Below are 21,196 nucleotides of genomic sequence, written 5' to 3' on the forward strand. Positions count from 1 at the left end.
AGTGCCGGGTGGATCCAGTGTGATGTCAGAAACCCATCTGCTCCTGCAAAGCCTAATTCTTCCTTTGACTGCAGTTTAAGGCAGGATTTCAGACCTTATTTCAGTAGGTGACTGGTTTTGGGTCATGGTATTAAAACGTTTATCGTTTTTGCCCAGCTGTTGACATGAAGCTCTTTTCCATGGAGGGGACTGGTCCTTACAGCAAGCTGTGCTGCTGGAGATGCTGTGCTCCTGTCCAGTGTGTATGCCTCTGCTTTGCTTGCCCAGTGCTTTCTCCAAAGTGCTGCCTATGCAGCAAAGTGTTTCTGCCAGTGGTAGCTTCTTACAGAAACATCTCCCCTTGCAAAATGCATGTGTGACAGGGCCAGCCCATCCCACCTGCATTTGTACCTCTTGTCTTTATATAATGTCTCTGCTGGGTAGGGAACAGATTTTTTCCAACATCTGCTTTGTGTCTGGTGGCATAGGGCTAGGTGGGAGGGGAATGGGAACCCAATGAATTTAACCAAATTCCACCAGCAATCTTCAAACACTTCCTTAGCAAATGTTTTGTATCTTATTGTGTGTTGACTTCCTGCCAAAAGTTAAGCAGTTCCCTGCTATATTTTCTACCCTGCGTGACAAGGGTGTCTTTACCAGGCAATGCCCCCAAATGAAGGAGGTCAGGAACTTTTCCTACCACATACTAATGCTGCCATGAAGGAGATGGCAAGTAGGAAGGGGGAGGGCAGGACCTGAAGGACACAGCCCCTTCAGTCCATCTCAGGCTGTGGTTTGTGATTGCATCCAAATGCTTTTGCTTCAGGAAAGCCTTTTTGTGACCAGAATTAATCCTATCCTTTCTTCTGACTGATCAAGTTTGGTTCAGCACCCCTATTGAGTCAGGTTATGTTGCTGGGCATTGAGGAGAAGCCCACTGAAGTCCGACCCGACCCTTGACGTGCTAATGTATGAGCTGTGTCCAATGGAAGACGACAGATGCTTCCTGTGGCCGTTTTGGGGCAGTACCCTCTGATTTTTCAGCAACTTGAAATGAGAAGCAGGACAGGGTTGCTGTGTGCTGCTCTGCGGAAGCGCCCAGCTTGGCTTTCTGCACACATCTCCAGTGACCCTCGGGAAATGGACCCTTCCATGCCTATTGCCCAAAGAGGGAAGAGGAGGCAGGAAAAACCACATGGCTTCCTGGAAAAGCAGAAGCAGAGCTCAGATTTCCTCCCCTTACTCACCACTATTCTTCCTCAAAGGGACAAACCCCTCTTTCAATTCCCCCTTCCTCTATTCGCTTGACTGTTTTAATGCAGCCAGTGCAGAGCATTTAGCTACAAACTTTGGTCTCTGCATGATCCATTACAGAGCAAGGTGTGAGTGTTTCTTGATGAGCTGAACCAGCAGGTAAATTAACACCCAGTACTGGAACTGTGCCTCTTCCTGCTGAGACTGTCTTGGGCACAAAGGGAAGGGTTTCTTGCAGTTCTGGGCACCCAGCAGGATGAGGATCCTTCCCAAATGGCTTTAAAAAAAAGATCTGAAAGCAGGTGGCAAACATGCAGGTTTTTAATGTGTCTCCTTAATGCAACCATCCTTAGGAGCTGCTTTAAGGGAAACATTCATAGATATTTAGTTATCCAAAACTTTATACATGTTTTTATTCAAGTAATCTAAACTTTGACACTAAGGAAAAAACTGCAAAAGGCCTTTTTCCTGGCATGATTGCTGTTTGCAGAGTTGGGTTTGTCTGTTTGCAAGCAGATCTTAGTCTTCAGCTGAAACTTGTTCCAGAAAAGACAACTGTCTTGGGGGAAGGGAGCTTGGGCTCAGCACAGGATTTAGCAGCCTCAGTTTGCTGGTCCCAGAGCTGATACAGCTCCTGCTTCACATCTTTTTAACCTTCCCTTTTCAAAGCACAGTGGAAACATCAAATCTCACAGCAGCTTTGTGCATTGCATTGGCCTTCATTGCATGTGGGGGAAAACATAGGCTGCACAGTATTGCTTGAGGTTACAGATGAAGGTGGCTGAGCCAGGATTAGATTTTGGGGCTGTTTCCCAGGCAAATGGTTCATTAAATCTTCTTGCTTTCTGGGAGATGGCATTGGCAAGGGAGAGGAAATTTTCATCTGGGAATTCAGTTTGGGATGATGGAAATGAAACCACAAAAATGTATTTTGAGAACTGGGCCAGAAGGTGATAGTGAGTGTTAGCTGTCAGGTAGCAGCTGGAAGCTATGTGTAAGTATTACAATGCAGCTAAGGTAAATGAGAAATGCCACCCTCCCTGCACACAAAACAATGCTCCTTCCCTTTCTTGCTGATATAACCAGTATTTAGGAAAAATGCTTAATCTGCCCTAACAAAGCACGATGGGAGTATCAAGAGAACAAATATCAAAGCTCTAACAAGCAGTGTCAATATTGACACTGTTCTGTGTTGAGGGATATTGGTAGGTTGTTTTTATTATAGTAAGCAACTTGTCAGAGGAAAACTCAAATGGAGCTTTGCAAGTGCCGATAAAACCTGCAGGTGCTATTGAAATTGAGCTCTTGTTCATGTGTGCTTTGAATACAATTTCCGCTTTCACAAGTCAGCTTCATCACTTTCTTGTACCCCTCCTCCCTTGCAGTCTCTCTCACAATGCAGATTAAACATTCTTTCCAAAAAAAACAGAAGGACTGAACACCTCTTCAACTTTCTAGTCTGATGAATTTGCTTTGTACCATGAAAATTACCCATTACTGGGTCCAGGTTTTAATATCAGAAGCAGGTTGGACACATCATCTCTAGCTTGTGCAGAAACCGTGGTTTCTCCTACAACCTTCTTGAAGTTCAACTGCTTCATGCCAGGTCATCTGCACTGCTTGCTTGATGCCTGCTGACAGCAGAAGGTTGATTCCTCACAGCAGATCAGGCTACAATGAATAGCTGGAATGCCATGTCTAGCTCAAGTGCCATCTCTAATGCACTGCGAAGTTGGAGGTGAATCCTGCCACCAAGTAACAGCTTGGAAACTTGGCAACTTAAGAAGCTGCAGGCTGTGGAAAGGCAGGTCAGGCTCCCCCCAGCATCCTGCTCACTTGGGACAAATTGTTTAATCTTTGCATATTGTATCATCTCCAGCAGGGCACTGTGAGGGTGCTTACATCAGTAATGGATGGGTGTTCCGGTATGGAAACAGTGAAGCTACAGAAAGTCATCTGGGCCTGGAGCTGGTGCCTGTGACCAGGCTTGGTGTTTTCTCTGCCAGCTATAAGACTGCTCAGTATCTTATGAAGACTGAATTGCATCACCACAATTGTAGGTACTTGTCAGAAGTGGCTGGTTTGCCATGTTGAGTGGGAATCACAGGCAGGGTTGCATTTAGATAGACCAGATATGGCCCTTACTGTCTTAATCTCAACGTTCAAAGTTTCATGGTCTTTGGAGAAGATAGAGTCATCAAAACACTGCAGAATTTTCCAGGCAACAACTTAGTTCAGCGCTTTTCAAAGGTCTGGCTATTCTGGGAGCACAGCACTTTCATTTCACCATCCTGTGGGACCCATTTGTGTTTTCTACCAGTTGTCAACACATTTTATTGGGATACCTACATTTTCCATAATTGCAATCCATCAAAATAACAGCCAGGTCTGACCTTACCTTAGGTTGGGTAATCCCAAGGAGAGATGGCTGCAGGGCAGCTCAGGATTGATGAAATGACGAGTTTCATGGTACCTTTCCTGGTTGTGTGCTTGTGTTACATGTTAGTTTAATTCTTATGCTCATTTTAAACTAATCCTTAAGATGCCACAAAGCAGAATATTTCCAAATGAAGAGAGGACGGAGCCAAATGAAGGAGGCTTAGGATAGAACATGTCACCTGCACGTCACCTTACTTGACTCCATTTCTATTAGGTGTGATCTGTGCTTCAGTTCTGTGCTATAAGGAAATTGTTGAATTTGGGGAAGTAGAAACTGCTTGGTTCTTTGGTATAAGTATGAAAGACCTACAGGCTAAGGAGATTCCTTTGTTTGTGGTGGCCAGAGTTGTTTGGGGAACAGAGTGGTTTTCTGATGAAAATCTTCCTTGCATGGAAAGTCCACATGAGCTCTGTCAACCACAGCTAAAAACATGGCATTTGTCACATAGAGACTTGTCCAAATATTCCTGAACTGGGATGAAAGTAAACCATAGGCAACTCATCTGGCCCTCCTCTGTGGGATGCATGTTATTTGTTCTCAGTTGCATCCTACTCGTATAAGAAACCATTTATTTTCAGGTGATGTTTCCCAAAATAGTGGAGGGTAACTCCATTGTGTGACATCCCCGCAGTGACAAGTAGCACCCTGGGAGACTGTCTTTCCTAAACAGGGGTTTTGTGATTAGAAAATACAGAGTATAGGTTGCTTTGTACATACCCCTATTAGGATCCTGGTTTTGAAGCACTGGCCAAAGGAGACCAGGAAGGGTGTCTCAGCTGGCCTCTTGACTTCACCATGAGCTCTTGTTGTGAGCCAAGGCAAACCTGACCTCTCTAAGAGAGAGTAACCTTCCACACCATGCCGAAGCTCACACCAATGAGTTGCCCAGCTCCCAGGAAAGCATAACCACATGGAGATGTGTCTCTTGGGATCCGTTTCACATTTCGCTTGAGCATCCTTGGGGTTTGATTTTTTGCTTCAGGACCAGGCCATGGGGAGGCTGAGACAAGAGAATGCATTTACTACAATGCCAACTGGGAGTTGGAGAAGACCAACCAGAGCGGCGTGGAGCGCTGCGAGGGGGAGAAGGATAAGCGGCTCCACTGCTACGCCTCCTGGAGGAACAACTCGGGCTCCATTGAGCTGGTGAAGAAGGGCTGCTGGTTAGATGACTTCAACTGTTATGACAGGTAATAACCTAACTGATTTTTTTTTTGTTTGAACACAGGTTTAGTTGTTCCTCGAAGTGCAAAGGCTCATGATTTTTGCATCGAGGAAAAGAAAGCAAATCCAAGTCAATTGGCCCATTCATCCCCTGTAATTATTTCTCTTACTAAAGCAGCTCTCAGAATTGTCACTTGTCTGCCTTGATTTTTCTATATAGAAGCTGCAAAATACACTTTTTAGGGTTTTTGTTGTTGTTGTCGTGGTGGTTGTGTTATTATTATTTTTCTTTTCCTTAGCAAAGCTTTGATAGTTCTGGCATGTGTTGAAAAACGTGTCCTGTGCTATCAAATGAAGAGCAGTATGTTCTTCCAAGAGCATTTGGCGATACAAAGGAAAACTTGGAATCACTTGGAGCTCTCTAGAAAATCACAGATATCTGGGGGTGGTTAGAGGTTGAGATATTCCGACATTTGTGAGGTTGCAGAGTGTTTCACTGTTCTTATCTGAGTTAAGAGACGGGGCAGCAAAAGCAATACACATGCTCGTGTGTCATCGCCTGTAGCAAGCTGAAAAGGAGCGAGGTTTTGTAGTACAAAGGCTCCAGCCTCATTAAATAGCTAGGAAAATAAACTGGTCTTTTCCCATTTCCTTTGATGCAATTCTGCAGAGGGGAAAAGAAGTACAACTGAAGAAAAATAGCCCTCTGAAGTGTCACAGCTTAAAAGGACAGCGTTCAGGAGTTCTAGACTCAGTGTTTCTGTTTAAAAAAGAAAACCCACACATAACAATCATTCAAACAACCCAAACCCAGCTACTTCAATGAGGATGAGCAGAACATAAAATTCAAGGATTTCCCTGGATACAACACTAATGTAGGTTGATCTCATTTTTGTGCATTTTTGTAGCTTCCCATTACAGAAGTTACAGGACATCAAACCCTGAGCTGGGGCGCATAAGCTGGGACTAGATTTGTCCTGTGGCTTGAGAGTGTTCTCCCTTCAGCACTGTACACTGTCCCTGCTTTTGTGTCGATTGCTTGAGCTTATCCCAACTGTGAGTTGTTCCTCATCTTCATTCTATTATTAGCTCTGGGGTTACTTTCCCACCACACCTATTCCCCTGCCAGTTGTGTAGCCAAGCTCTATATATAGTTAAATTTTTATTTCCCAATAAATCAATCCTCCTTGGCCCATTAGTCATCTTAATGCTGCTCTTTCTGAGAACAGAAGGTCACTCTAGTTTCCTACTTCCAAGCAGAAGTGTTTACTGTAAACAGATTTCTCCTTTCAGTGTCTGCTCTTATATACAGTGACACTTGTATTGTCACTGAGTGTCTCTATGTGGGGATGTAGTGGTTCTTAAACTTTGTCATAATATATTGCTCTGTTGTAATGGTAAAAAGTTTCCAGGGCTCCTCACAGGCCTTTTTGCAGCCCTGGGGTTGAGCATCCATTATCCTTCAGCTTGATTCTTCAAAGCTGCAGTTCCAGGGCAAAGCTAAAAGATCTTCTGAGAATTAACCAACAGTGTAAGTGTTGAAAGCAGCATTTGAAAGAAAGGTTAGCTTTAATTAAATAAAGGCTGTTTAAATGCAGTCTTTTTGGTTTTGTCCCTCGAGTGCCCTCAGCAGTCTTTCATGAAGGTAGTGTTGCATCCCATGATGGGAAAAATGGCTAAAAGGATGGATTTTTTTTTTTTCAGTCGACAATGCATGACACCCTTTTCTGTCTCTCTTCAGCACCTTTGGATGCTCATCTCCTGGGTGCAGCCATGAGAGATTCACCTGTACCTATATTTTTCAAAAGTGTCCCCTGGATGCAGGCCACAGTCCTATTCTGCCAAGCTGTAGTTCCTCTTGAAGCACAGGCAGCACATGCTGGTACATGCCAAATGCTGCCTCCTAGTCTCTGGAAGGTGAAAAATTCAGGAGTGCAAGGGTTGAGATGTTGAGGGTGATGGCTTCAAACTCTCTTTTTTATCTTAAGGAAACAAGAACGTGGCATGTGTACTTGAAGGTTATAGGGAAAAGGTAGTGTTTAAAAATTGTGTTGGGTGCTCTTCATTTATTTACACAGCCCCACCAAAGAGGTTGTGTTCAGGTTGCCTTGAAGAGCACATGAAGCACTACAGAATGTGGCCTTGCTGCCATAGAAGAATGTGTCATTCTCTCCCACTGCCTCATTTGTAATATTTGCTAAGTATAACATGTCATGTGTACCTGGATGGCTGCCCTGAGCACACACCAACTCAAAGACAAGGATAATGAATTGCAGATGTGGAGCAGGCTGTTTTCACTCATTAGCTTGATTTCTTAACCAACAGATTTAGCAAAGGATGTGTTTTCTATTGAAGACTCCAATACTGATGCCGTTCAATCCAAACGGCTCGTTATCTGATTTTCACCAAAAAGCATCTGGAAACATTGCTTAACTTGTTGAAACATCTTTGTTCATTTGAATAAGTCAAATAGCGGCTTTTTGTCTTTGAAGTTTAAAAAAAATAAAAGTCTGAAAAACAAGCCCAAGTGCTTCCCAGCTGAGACCTTGCAGGAGACATTTCCCTCAAGAGGGATAAAGCATGGAAACTGCCCTATGTTACGACTGAAGAGAGCCCTTTCCATTCTTCTTGTGGCAGTATGTCAGTGATATCACAGAAAGGGAGGCTTGGCATGGGTTCATAAATGAGTAATAATGTCAAACACATATGATTGTTTTGCTACTTCCTCTGAGTGGTCGAAGGAAGGAAGTTATGCATATAATTTAGCTGGGCTTCAGGAAATAGTTTGATACAGTTCTCTGCGGAGAGCAGCTCTGCAGCCCTAATAACTAAAAGCAGAGGGTAACGTACCAAAAGGCGACAGGGAAAGGAAGTAGGCATTTAAGAAAGAGAAAGAAATGACTGCTAGAGCGCTGCAAAAATCAGTGCACATCGCTTTTGGCATTGATCTGTGGGAGAGGGAGGATGTGTGGAACTGGAGTTGGGCTGATCCATGGAAGTACCCTAAGACCTTGCACAGTGTGCAAGGAAACCTCAGTGCTGAGAACACTGTAGCACTGCCTGCATAACAGGCAAATAAAAAAGCCTGAGAGCTGCAGCCTGATTTTCTTAAAGGCTTTTGTGCAGGAAGACGTTTTTAAAGGAAAAGGAGATTGCACTTGAAAATTAAACTTTAGAAAAAGATCCCCAAAACAGTAAAAACAAACAAAACAACCCCACCACAACAAGGAGAACCAAACCCTGCAGCCTCCCTACAGCTTGCAGCAGAACTGTTGCTGCTGGTGTCTGGTGCCCTTCTAGTGTATAGAGTTAGTGATGCTCAAGGCTGTGGGTGCAGTCTTAGCTCAGCCCTCATCATATGTGCTTCATGGTATGATCTTTAATTACATGATCAAATTCTCCTCTCCCCTGACAGCAAACATACAGGCAGTAGGAAAGACACTGTCCAGAGAAGGACACATGCCTTCATTGTTTTTCTGCTTCTCATTTAGTTAGTGGTGATGGCTGTTATTTATTACTGACCATCTAATGCCTTCAGTACATATGGAAGCATTTGTTTCCTTTATGGTCTTTTTAAGGGTCTTTGCTATCCACTGGGGTATTTGAGTGCCAAGTTGTTTTGTGTTATTGGAGACTGCCAATTTATGCAGTACAGCAGCAGGAGAAGGCATGTGGGGAGAAGACGGTTCGTGGCAGGTCAGATCCCAAGGCAAGAGGCAAGAATTGGCTGATGTTTTTTCTCTTCCCTTCACTGCCATGTCCGTCCTTCTCTGATGCAGGCAGGAGTGTGTAGCCACAGAAGAAAATCCTCAAGTGTTTTTCTGCTGCTGTGAGGGCAACTATTGCAATGAGAAATTTACGCATTTGCCTGAAGTCACCGGCCCAGAAGGTGAGTGATGGGGTGGATGGGGATTTGTTGTCTCTTCCTCTAGACCTACTTTGTGACGACCTTGAGTCCTTGGATATTGAGCAGAAAACTACATCCAACAGGACATAAAGTACCATTTTGGTTACAAAGTTCAGAAATCCTTCTGCTACCATTATTTAAGAACAACTTTTGAAGATTGTTTTCCTCTGTGGGAACATCGGATACCATGAGTAAGGGTCAGGTTTTCTTTAAGGCAGGAGTTCAGAGTGGGGTATTACAAAACTAAATCCCACTCAAGGGAAAGAGAGCAGAGAATGATTTATAGAGCACGAATCAAGGCTCAAATTGTTAAAAGGTATTTGGTACCTTCTTCATTAATTTTCATAGGGCATAGGTCTCCAAATACCTTGAGCATCTGAGATTTTTGCATTTGATTGCTAATTTGGTGATCTGGAGATTGAGAGGGAATAGGTGTTTGTGTCAGCTTTAAGAGTTTGTGGATATGCTTCAAAGAAGGAAAGTAATAGCACATCCTTCTTCAGAGGCTAATAGAAAAATGATGATTCTTTTAGCTGTATGCTTGCTAAAGTGTCATTCAATAAAAATTATTAAAGCAAGTGGATCTTCTCCCTAGGATGGTTTCTTTTGCTATCGACTCCCTGCATTTACTGAGATCATCCAGTAGACCATTATCAGATTTTCCTGGGCTTTCCTGTTAGGTTTTTAATTGTTTACATGGGGTTTATTATCTCTTGTTATTAATGTACCCCTAGCAACCTAGTAGCAAATATTCTTTCTCTCACAGTTTTTTGTTTAATTTGGCAAGTCTTGCTATTTTTTCCTTCCCTGTCTCCAACATAGCAACATGGCTCCATTTAGTATTCCCATTGTTTGTGTCTCAACTGCACTGATGTAATTTGGAACAAGAACTACTGTGGGAATAGTGCATTTGATTGTGGCTCCAGCAGCATTTTACTAAAACCTGACATCTTGTCAATCACTGTAAAAGGCAAAGCAACGCTGCAAGGGATTTCATGCCTGCTTAATATATTCGGAAGGGTTAAGAGAAGGAAATTGTCTACTTTTATGTATCCCAGCAAGAAATACCCATCTTAAGTAAAGGTCAGATGGAGACTCAACTTGCAAAGTGTGGTTTGGACCATTGTAACTCCATTAGTGATACCCATATGGAAAAGAGTAAACTGTCGAATGTGATGGGACATGCCACTAAGCATTGTCAGCTTTGGAGGAGAAAGGTTTGGATGCATTTGGACAAGTAGCTGACAGTGCTGTTGCATGCCTGAAGGGTCCTTTCCCTTGTTTACCCTTCTCTCTGTTTTGGTTTGGTTTGGTTTTTTTTGCAGTCATATATGAGCCACCACCACCAACACCCTCCCTGCTCAACATCCTGGTGTACTCACTGCTCCCCATTGCTGTCCTCTCCATGGCCATCCTCCTGGCCTTCTGGATGTATCGGCACCGCAAGCCTCCTTACGGGCACGTCGACATTAATGAGGTGAGGAGTCACTCCCCTTTATTTGGACCATACAAAAGCAGTGAGGCTGCTCTCTGTATGTTCACTTTTCCTTCACTCTTTTCAGGTGGCCTAACTTTTCTTTATCTTTGTTGAAGTTGATGATACAATTGGCCTCCATCATGGTGATGGCATTCCCTGTGAGGCGGGTGGGTTTGATGGCTTTAGACAGGGTTATTACTGCCTGTGAGATTCCTAATGGATGGAGTTAACACAGCCCTGAATGGTGGCTACCCTGACCCTAAACTCTCAAACCTGTTGCCTGATTTCAGCTAACTTTCCAGAAGACCAGAGATCAGAGAGGTGATAAAGTTCCTAGTAGCTTTATGGGGTGAAGGGGAGATGCTTTCCCTGTTGAAGCTTAGTTTTTATGAGCCATCAGAGAATGCATACAGGAGGTCATCCTCATGGCCCAAAGCCACTGAGAACTGGTCCTTGTTGGCTCTGCTGTGCCCTGAGCCTTCTGGTTTCTTCTGAAGAGCTGACCAGCTACCATTCCCTCTCTCTTCTACCCATTACAGCCCATACTGAGAATATTTTCCATCTGAAAGCAGACAGAACAGGGATCCAACCCCATACATCCTGCCTGGTTGCACTGTTCTCCTGAACAAATGCAGAGTTTAAACAGATATGATCTTTATGATGCTGACAGACCTGTTTACTGCCCATTGCTAGGGTTATGTGAAACACACCTAAGGAAGGAGTGGGAGGTTTTAGGTGCAGTTGGCTGTTGGATCACAAAGGTCGAAAAGTTCCTACTTTTGGCAGGAGGTAGTCTTCAGGTCATCTGTGTTTTACAGTCTAAAATAGCCTTTGCTTTGAAAATACAGGAGAATTCAGGTTTTGCTAGAGGATGGCAAGCAATAGTTGGACACAAAGTGACACTTGGAGGCATAGGTAGTTATATCTGTTCTACACCAATACCCTGCAAAGCAAAATAAGGAATTTGGGGCTGCTCTTGCTGCAAACAGTACATCTAAATAATTTGTATTAAATAAAATGTCACTTCTTTATGCCTCTTTCCCCATATGCAGTCTCTCCATTTCTCCCCTCCCTTTGTTTTACAGTCTATCTTCAGCTGGTGACCATGTTTTTTTCCTGTGCAGGACCCTGGCCCACCACCTCCTTCTCCCCTAGTTGGCCTAAAGCCTCTTCAGCTCCTGGAGATCAAGGCAAGGGGACGTTTTGGCTGTGTGTGGAAGGCTCAGCTGATGAATGACTATGTAGCAGTGAAAATCTTCCCTATTCAGGTGAGAAGGGCTTTGCATTAGGTTATCGCTTGCTGGGCTTCCTCACCAGTGCTGAGATGCTCTAAGTGCCTGTGGAGGTGTTTTAAGAGCATATTATTAAGAGTATTTGGATTCTTCTTCTGGGGGGAAAAGTTCAAGGACTGTGACTTCCTCTACTTTTCTTCATGTTATCTCATTACTAAATGCTTCCTGTGGTAGTAGTTGTTGCAAGAAGGGCAAAAACAAGCACATTTTGAAATCTACAGGGTATTTTAACTTCTCTGCAAATGTCTGTGTTGATAAAGTCCAGTAAGGTAACCTGCAGGTGTGATGCCCAAAGTGCACACAAAGGACCAAAGCCCTGGCTTTGTGTGTTGTGCCTGGGTAGATTGTAAATCCAGACCCAAACCTAGCAAACAGTTTACAGCTCACAAATCACAGCCCTGGTGCTGTGAAAGCTAATTGCACTGCAGCGTTTCTGTCAGATCATGTCTTTTGCTCTAGGAAACCTTTGAACACTCTTGACAACTGTCTAGGAATTGCAGATGGGAAGAGTAAAGCAATCAAAAGGCAAATGAAAGAATAACTGAAACATCTTTGTGCTCCTCTACCATCTCCTCTGTGAATTTTTCACCCCATATTTGTTGTCATAGCGTTGCTAAAGGAGATTTGCACATCTTCGGTCCAAGCCAGCTGTGACCTAGTAGTAAATATTCAATAGAGCCTTGATTAGATTTTGCAGTTGTAACAATTACAGCCAGAGTGCAGATCTGTCTGCTGTGTGCACAGGCTTTATTCTTGCAAGCATCCTTAGGAAATCTTGACAAACGGTATTTCTCAGTGAGATTGAGTTTGGGTTCCTCCCCCTCCTCACATGTGCTTTAGGAATAGCTGAAGATAGTTTTGAAGAACGGAGACTTGAGAACAGCAACTTCCAGTCTTTCCCCAGTATCTACTCTTCAGGAAAACAATGTCATTTTGAAGGGATACATCACATCCAAAAGCTGGAGGATGATATTAAGAGGACTGTGAGCAGCTCTGACTAAGCTGAAGGAGCTGTTTGCTTTAAGGGGAAGCGTGATCTTTGATGGTGCATTTCTCCCTGCTTTAGGATAAGCAATCTTGGCAGAGTGAGAGGGAGATTTTCAATACTCCTGGCATGAAGCATGAAAACCTTTTGCAATTTATCGCAGCGGAGAAAAGAGGGACAAACCTAGAGACGGAGCTCTGGCTGATCACAGCTTTCCATGACAAGGTAATGTATCATTGCACATACATTTTGAGAAGGCAGAAGTAGCTGGTAGTAAAGCAGCAGGATTTGGTGTCCCATATTCTCCCAGAAGCTCCCCTGTAATCTATCCAGTGTGTCCATGGTGATCAGTGCTCAGTGGTAGGGGAGGAGTGCTCCTGCTCCCCTCTTTCAAAGGCCCTTCTGTTAGCTTTCAGGGCTTTCCTACACAAACATAGACTTGATAAAGGTGGGACTTTGGGAGAGAGAGAGAGGCACAAAAGGCCATACAGCTCACATACATGATGCTCACCATCCCTTAACAAGTGTAGATGAGCACATGGGAGCCAGGTGTCAGAGCGCTGCAGTCCCAGCTCACCCCTTGCAGATGGGCTCTGTGTTTGCTTTTGAAGCTCGGGGCACATCTCCCATTTCACGGATTGCTTTAGTTATCAAACATGACTAACACTTAAATAAAACAAACACGTTCAAATCCAGGGTTGAGCCAGCAGCGTTATCCCTCTGTTTAATCCAAGGTCTCCTGAGTCAATCATTGCCACAACCAGCTGATGCGATGCATCACCTTCTTGCATGGAAGGCTTTCCCCTTTCTTAGGTTAGGTGAAGTGCTATGTTTTGAGATAATTTTTCCCCCTTCCTTACCTTCTTCCACTTCCATGGCAGATTACTAGACTCCTTTTAGACATCCAGGTACTTTCTGTGCTGTCAGGGGTGGGATACTCATGAGCACTTCAAGGTTTTACTTCTTCGCTTTTGCCAGTGGATTGTTGTTATTTTTTCCCCCGCTGTTAAATCAAGGTTCCAATTTCTCAAGCACTCATTAAGACCATTTCCTCAGCTGATGAGCTGGCACATCTGTCACATGGCAGGGTCTGCCATTAAGGACCTACAATGTCCTGTTTTGCAGGGTTCTCTGACGGACTACCTGAAGGGCAATATTATCAGCTGGAATGAGCTCTGCCACGTTGCAGAAACAATGGCTCGTGGCTTGTCCTATCTTCATGAAGATGTCCCTTGGTGCAAAGGTGAAGGACACAAACCTGCTATAGCACACAGGTATGGCTGCTTCAGTTGACACCATTCAAGTGCTGCTTTCAGATGTTTGAAATGATGATGTTGATTGGAAGTGGAGATTGTGCTTTTAGAAAGTGAATGCCTTTTAACCCAACAAATCTCATGCTAAGAATTTTTTAAGCCACATATGAAATGGGGAAAGGCAAGTGAGTGTCTTGTCCATGAAAAAGTCAGTACCATTGGCTATGGTTTATGGCAAATGTCTGTGGGATAGGAGCTTCCCTTCTGGCTGCTGCAGAACCACTCTTTGAAAGTACTGTGCTTGATAAATCACACTGTAATCTGTGTATTTTTATGGCTGTACCAAGATTTGGACCCTGTTTTCCCCATAAGTGTTTTAGACTGATAACTCCACTGTCTTCCCATAAAACTTTGATCACTAGACAAGAAATGGAGAAACAGTAGAAATGCAGAAAATGGCTGTTGTTTATTTTTCATTGTAGTTTTATAGTGCCCAGATCTTGCCAGGATGCTTATGACAGACACTAGAGTAGGTACCATGATGCCTTTGAGACCACTTGGCACATGGTTCAAACCACCTGGGTGGCAGCATGATGGAGATAGTGGGAATCCAGAAAGCAGGGAGTTGAAGCATGCTTATTGCTATGCTGTTTATTTGTTATAGCCCTTCTCTGAAGTCCCACATTGCTTGCCCTGGACTAAAGCATCTCTACAGAGTGGTTCGCAAGCACAGCAAGAGAGGGGAGTTTTCCAGAAGGGATTTACATAGTAATCCATGGCCATCCTCCCCCTCCACCCACTGCATTTTATCTAGGAGGGGCTTACACCCCACGTCCAGCTGCAGCAATTTATACCCAAACTCGCAGGGCCATCTTCATGTAGGGCAAGATAATCCCTGTGTGTGCAAGGGTGCCCCTGCCCCCAAAACACAGCCCCTCCCTCAACGTGAAGGTTTGTAAGAGCTGGGAGCTGTTGAAAGAGCCTGCAGCTGCCTTTGTGCTGCTCCTGGAGCTGACCCCTGTGTCCCTGACATTTGTCCCTATGGAATAAAGGCAGTGGTTTATACATAAAAATTCCTGAGGGTGGGGAACAGAGAAAGGCTATAGAAAGGCTTTAAGGCAACAGATCGTGCTCATTAGTGTCCTCATCCATTTAGCAAATGATAAAAGATGGAGAGTGCACTGTTTGTATGAACTTAGCACATACCTATGGAAGAGGGATTTCAGGACACACAGGATTTTCCTTGGATTACCCCACTCCTTTTATTTTTATTTTGCTTTTGAAAGAAAACACCAATTACATTTTAGAACTGGGGAGGGGTGTCTTTTTGAATGCCTTCACACAAGGCATGTAGAGATGCTGGGGTTGCCAGGTGAGACTCCCCAAGTCGCTGCTGGGCAGGGGTTCAGCTAACTCTTCACTGGCCCCCACACTCCCAAGAAGGATTAAGGTTAAGGGATTGCTTGTTGGTGTGAAAGTGCCCCCATGTGGAAGCTGAAAATAAAATCTCCAGTGTCTGAACTCCGTTAACACACTTTTCATTTATAGTCCACTTGCTCTTTTATTCCCTAGCTTGAAGCATTACACAATTTTTTTTTTTTTTTTCAGGCCACTTTCCTTCATCAGTGGCTGTTTTAGGATGGTCTAACGCATATAGTGTTAGTGAGAATTCTACTTGAGCATGACTAGGATCAGGTCTTTCTCCCCTGTCCTGGATATGTTTGTATTGCAGCTCACATTTGCTGGTTCAAGGTGGTTTGTGGCAGGAAGGAAGACATAGGAAAATGAGGAAATTTATGGAAATGGGGGAGGGAAAGAAACACAAAAGCAAGTTCCTGAATCACATACCAAGATATAGTAGTTAACTGTTGTGTGCCCAAAGGGCAGCAAATGCCCAGGCAATGATACTGGTTTGCATCTCACTTCACTTTGTAACCACTTTGATCAGACAGGCTGTCCAATACTTTGTGTGGCCCTCATTGAGCCACTGTTTTGCAAAAATGTCATGCACAGTCTGTCCCATCCTGGAAGGCACAATTCCCTAAAAGAGTTTATTTATGTAATTAAATTATGTCTGTTTCCTAAGCCTGTGGGGAAACTGCTGTAGCTGGGAAGCAGCCTGCTGCTGCTCAGTCTCTAAGACGACAGGTATTAGCTAAATGGTGGAATGGAGGGGTACAAATGTTTTGCAGGCTCTGCAAAACTACTATGTCCCTAGAAACCTCTTGTGTCCTCTTGAGGTGATGAGGGCTGCTTTCTGCTGGTATTTCCTGGCTCTATGATGCTCTCCGATTTAGCACCTACTTCCCCATCTTTAATCCCTGAGCCAGAATGCCCATGATGTTGTGTTTATCTTAGAAAGCAAAAAAAAAAAAATCCTTTCTTCTGTTTTTTTCAAGCTGAGTGGTACAGGCTGATTGTTGCTTTTGGTACTTGGAGCTGGTGTTCTGGCATCTGAGGCCTCAGCAAGCAGCCCTTCTCTTTGGTCCAGCAGTTTGTCTCTTCCCAAATAATTTTGACAGGTCTCTCTAGTGCAGAACAATTGTATCTGCCCTCATTAATTATTTTGTGCAGGCCTGCAATGTCCTGCAATCAGCAGGGTCACTGAGTGAATTGATGATAGGGAAATTATAATGCTGAGCATACAGGACAATTGCCATCTGCCGTCTAAGGTCTGTAATTTAATTAGATTGCCAAACATTCCTTTTCAGATGAAAATGCAGGAAGCCCAGGGAACAGGGTTTGACTGGTGTAGGTATGACAGTGTGACCCTCCTCTATCCCCTTGCTATGCTTTGCAGTCCCTGCAGATTCACCTGAGCTGCCCTGAAATGATTCCACCGCAGCACAGGACTGACACAAATATCGCCTTAAAGCCACCTGCAAGCACAGACCCAGCATCTCCACTGCAATGCTTACACCTGCCTGTTAGCTGCCTGGTGTGACCCTGACAGCTTGTCTGAGTGTGGGCTGCTTCCCTTACAACCCTCCGAATTCCCTGGGGAAGACCAATCCAGCAATTAAAACATAAGTGTAATAGATGAATATGGCAGAAGTCTGTTGAAGCATGTAGTCAGGTTGAAGGCAGTCCCACCAGCACCTGGTCATTTCCAGTAAGATCTGATTCTGTAGATAGGAGCAAACATCCTTACTTGGATAAAGACTGAATGCAACCCCTGCCCTGTCTTGCTTTTGTTGTGGGGAGTGAGGAATCACAGACTGCATTGGTTGGAAGGGACCCTCAAAGATCATCTTACGCAACCGCCCTGCAGTGAGCAGAGACATCTCTAACTAGATCAGGTTGCTCAGGGCCCCATCACGTTTGACCTTGAGTGTCTCCAGGGATGGGGCCCCAACCACGTCTCTGGGCAATTTGCTCCAGTATTTCACCATGTCAGCTGTACGAAGTGTCCAGAGGTGGGGGTCCACAGCTGGTGCTCTGACATGAAATGGTGCCTTTTACTGCCTGCTTGAATTAAAACACCCCCTTCAGATCACTCTTTGCGTCTGTTCTGAGGTTAATTCACCATAGAGTTTGGCTGGCTCTGTGCTGGGCAGCACAGGTCTGCTTGGCTGTGTTTCAGGAACCTGGGCAGCGACTAGCAGCCAAATTTTCCATAGCTGACCATGCTGGGCAGCCGGAGAACGAAGGAGAGAGCTGATTTACTGGGGGGCTGCTAAGCCTACAGACTTCCAAGGTGGTGTGTTGCAATGTGATTTAGACATGTGTGGTAATAAACCCTTCCCAAACTTCGGTTTTGACTTGTCCATAGGGACTTCAAGAGTAAAAATGTCTTGCTGAAGAATGACTTGACAGCAGTGCTAGCCGATTTTGGGCTAGCTGTACGGTTTGAACCTGGAAAACCTCCGGGGGACACTCATGGACAGGTAATCATTTTCTTTAACAATAACATTTCAAAAAGTTGAGCTTGCCATAGCTTCTCAGGGTAGGGGCTTGTTTGCGTAAGTGCATTTGTTTCTTTTTGAAATACTTATCTTCCACAAAAGCTTCTGCTCAGATCTGAATTCCAAGAGCTGCTTTCATCTGGGTGCACAAAGAGAGTGCTCAAACCCTTCTGACTGCTGTGCAGGAGAGGTCCCCTCAGGCCCAGGGGCAGGTGGATTCTTCCTTCAAACACAAGACTTGTTGACTATTGCTTTGGAATTAAATATTCATAAAATCATAGAATACCAGGTTGGAAGGGAGGGACCTCAAGGGTCATCTGGTCCAATCTTTCTTGGCAAAAGCATGGTATAGACAAGATGGCTCAGCACCCTGTCTAGCTGAATCTTAGAAGTGTCCAATGCTGGGGACTCCACTACTTCCCAGGGGAGATTATTTCAATGGCTAATTGTTCTCATGATGAAAAATTTTCCTTGTGTCCAATCATAATCTCCCTGGGAGTAATTTCTACCCATTACTCCTCGTCTTTTTCATTTGACTCCCTGTGAAAAATGGGTCTCCTGCTTTTGCAGCCACCCTTTAAATACTGGAACATGGTGATAATGTCTCCCCTAAGCCTTTTCTCAAGGCTGAACAAACCCAGTCCTCTGCCTTTCCTCCAAAGGATGCCTTCCCAGTCCTTGGATCATCTTTGTAGCCTTTCTCTGGACCCTCCCCAGCCTGCCCACATCTTTTTTTTTTTGTACAGGGAGAATCAAACTGAACACAATACTCCAGGAATGGCCTGACAATCACTTAGTAGAATGAGATAATGACTTTATCTCTGCTGGTGATGCCCTTGTCAATGCAACCAAGATCCTGTTGGCTTTCTTTGCCGCTTCACTCATATTGAGCTTGTTGGGCACCAGGACTTCAGGTCACTTTTCACAGAGCTGCTTTCCAGGCAGGTAGATCCAGCCTGTGTTGCACTCCTGGATTATGTTTTTTGAGGTGCAAGACCTTACACTTGTCCTTGTTGAACTTCATAAGGTTCTTGTTAGCCCATGCTTACAGCAAGTCGTTCTGCTGTCATGCCAGGGCACAACAAGGCCAGCATACCCTCCATGTGTCTGGGGGCGGTTCTTGAATACCCATCTCCAGTGCAGCCTCCCTTTTTACCTTATCTCAGGAGTGAATGCTTCTCTGAGTTAGCTCCCCTGCCCTCAGCTTTCCTCAATTTTGTCACCTATTTTGACTTTTCTAGTATTTTGCATGCTTTTTAATATCCTGACTTGCCCCTGAATCTCCCCTGCTACAGGTAACCGCAAGAACAGATGAAGGAAAATATTAAAGGCATTTGAATTCCCATGTTAAAAAAAGTGCTTTCTTCCTTCTCTTCTGTCCCCTTTCCTCCATTATGGGCTATAATTCTGCCATATATAACCACAACTATATGAGGAGCTCAGTATGGCTCTACCTGCACTAAACACAAGATAGGCACTGTAATGAGGACTGAACCCCCTCAAAGTGACAGGGGACCTTTTCCAAACCAGATCACAGCAAACTTGGGCAGGGTAGTCTTCACAGTCTTCATGCTTTACTATTTCTATGGATTCAGGAGACTTGTGTTATTCTTTTCCTACCACTTTGGAATACATCAACTCTATTCTTATCTTCTATTTTTCATATACATTTTTTTTTTTGAGTAAAAAGGAGATGGAACTTTGTACCACTACAATAACCAGGTGTGACTTGATCTTAGGGTGTTTTGTGTGTCTCCAAAGACAGCATTTTCTCATGCAGTGTGTGCTGCTGAAGCAAGACATAGTGGGATACAGGGAAGCCAGAATTTCATCCATACTCACTGGGCCACACTGCATTTAAATGAGACTTTTAGTGAATGAATATCACATATGTAGCCCTGCACTTTGGCTTTTTCCTTTAGTTCACTTATCTAGACTTGAGTGATCTTAATGAGAATCGGTGTCAGAAAAAACAGCTCCCCTTTGCTTGTTTTTCAAGTGAGGTGCAACTTTAGCAGAAGTAGCCTTAAGGCTAATGAAACCAGCTGTCACTCATCTCCAACCAGTGGAGGCTGATGGGTCCGACTGGAATGTAACTTGAGTTGTGTTTTTTCTCTGTAGGTGGGAACAAGGAGATATATGGCTCCTGAAGTGCTAGAGGGAGCAATCAACTTCCAACGAGACGCCTTCCTGAGAATAGACATGTATGCAATGGGACTGGTCTTGTGGGAGCTAGTCTCCAGATGTAGAGCTGTTGATGGTAAGAATCAGGATCATCTTCCCTGAAGAGGGCTCTGTTTCAGGGTGGTCTAGTGGTCCAGAGAATGGACCTGTCTTTATTTAAAAGACATAATAATGAGTGGCATACTTTTATTAAGCAGCAAACTTGGTTTTCACTTGGTTGTTTAACATAAGCTGTCGTTCTCTGTTGATAGTAGCCTTTGTAGGGTTCAAGTCTCAAAGTGCTTTTAACTGTGCTGATTACATTGCAAATTGGCTGAGAACTCAGAGGGAGAAGTAGCTGATTCCTCTATCACCAATGGGTGTCCTTTAGTCCTGCACCTGCTCTGTGCTACTCTCTATGGCACTTGACATTCCTGCCTGTGACTAGGGCAGCCTTTTTGAGCTCCAGTTTGACTGTCACACCTCGCTCCTGCAGGGCAGTGTGGTAGCCTTAATGGAAAGCTTAGAAGTGAAGCATCTTCATGAAACAGCAGGAACACAGGGCTGGAAGGATCTTCTTGGGTCAGCAAGCCTATTTCCCTGCTATCATAAGTCATTAGGTATTAATCTTTGACTGTGGCTGATGAAGCACTCCCCCAGCAGCAGGCAGAGCTTGTTGTTCCATCTGCAACTTTGAAGGATCTCACTTTCTCCTGAATGACCCAAAGAATGAACTTTGAATCACAGGGGTTTTTAATCCTGAAACGATGCTGTGAAATGGAGCATCTTTTCAGTTCAAATGGTACATCTGCCCTTTGGTGACATCCTTGCCATTTGCAGAACCTTAACCCTGGTCAGGGAAGAAATAATTTCATTATAGTAGCTTCAAGGCTGCTTACTCCAGCTTCTTTCTTCTTGTACAGATATGGGTGCTCTGGACTGAATATGAATTTCATAAATTAACATTACCTCACCTGGACTTGAAATGTTTTTGTTAGTGTTGCACTAGGACCAAGGAGCTTGATTATAATTGGGATGTCTGCATAGGTGTGTGGTAAAATAAGGTCTTTTCTTCAAAAATTTGCTATGTAACCAAATAAAATGCTGGAGGAGCATGGAGGTGGGAGCACAGCAATGTGAAACCATGCATGTAGGAATAATGCATCTCTGTTGATATCTCCCAGATATTACTTTGGATTTTAGGCTGTCATGTTTGTGATTTCCTTCCAACTCTTCTCAGGCAGCAGCTGTCCAGGTGCCATATACAGCACCATTAAATCAGGGGGAAGCTGCTTTGGGGATGATGGGGAGTTACACTAAACCTCATCTGCACTTCTAGCTCAGAAGTGATGTTGTGTGCACAGCTTGTTTGATTGG

At 44.1% G+C, this 21,196-nt stretch overlaps 1 protein-coding gene across 1 annotated transcript in view; it reads left to right on the forward strand.

Annotated features, from left to right (window-relative positions):
• ACVR2B (activin A receptor type 2B) overlaps positions 1-21,196 on the forward strand; it is a 76,189-nt gene that overhangs the window by 51,418 nt on the left and 3,575 nt on the right. Inside the window, exons 6-13 of the mRNA XM_054390102.1 lie at positions 4,656-4,863; positions 8,617-8,726; positions 10,070-10,221; positions 11,346-11,489; positions 12,580-12,723; positions 13,624-13,772; positions 17,524-17,638; positions 19,778-19,916. Of these exons, the coding sequence (XP_054246077.1) occupies positions 4,656-4,863; positions 8,617-8,726; positions 10,070-10,221; positions 11,346-11,489; positions 12,580-12,723; positions 13,624-13,772; positions 17,524-17,638; positions 19,778-19,916 (1,161 nt within the window). The remainder of the gene's footprint in view (positions 1-4,655; positions 4,864-8,616; positions 8,727-10,069; positions 10,222-11,345; positions 11,490-12,579; positions 12,724-13,623; positions 13,773-17,523; positions 17,639-19,777; positions 19,917-21,196) is intronic.

The sequence above is a fragment of the Indicator indicator genome, chromosome 20, assembly GCF_027791375.1.
Source record: "Indicator indicator isolate 239-I01 chromosome 20, UM_Iind_1.1, whole genome shotgun sequence".
NCBI lineage: Eukaryota > Metazoa > Chordata > Aves > Piciformes > Indicatoridae > Indicator > Indicator indicator.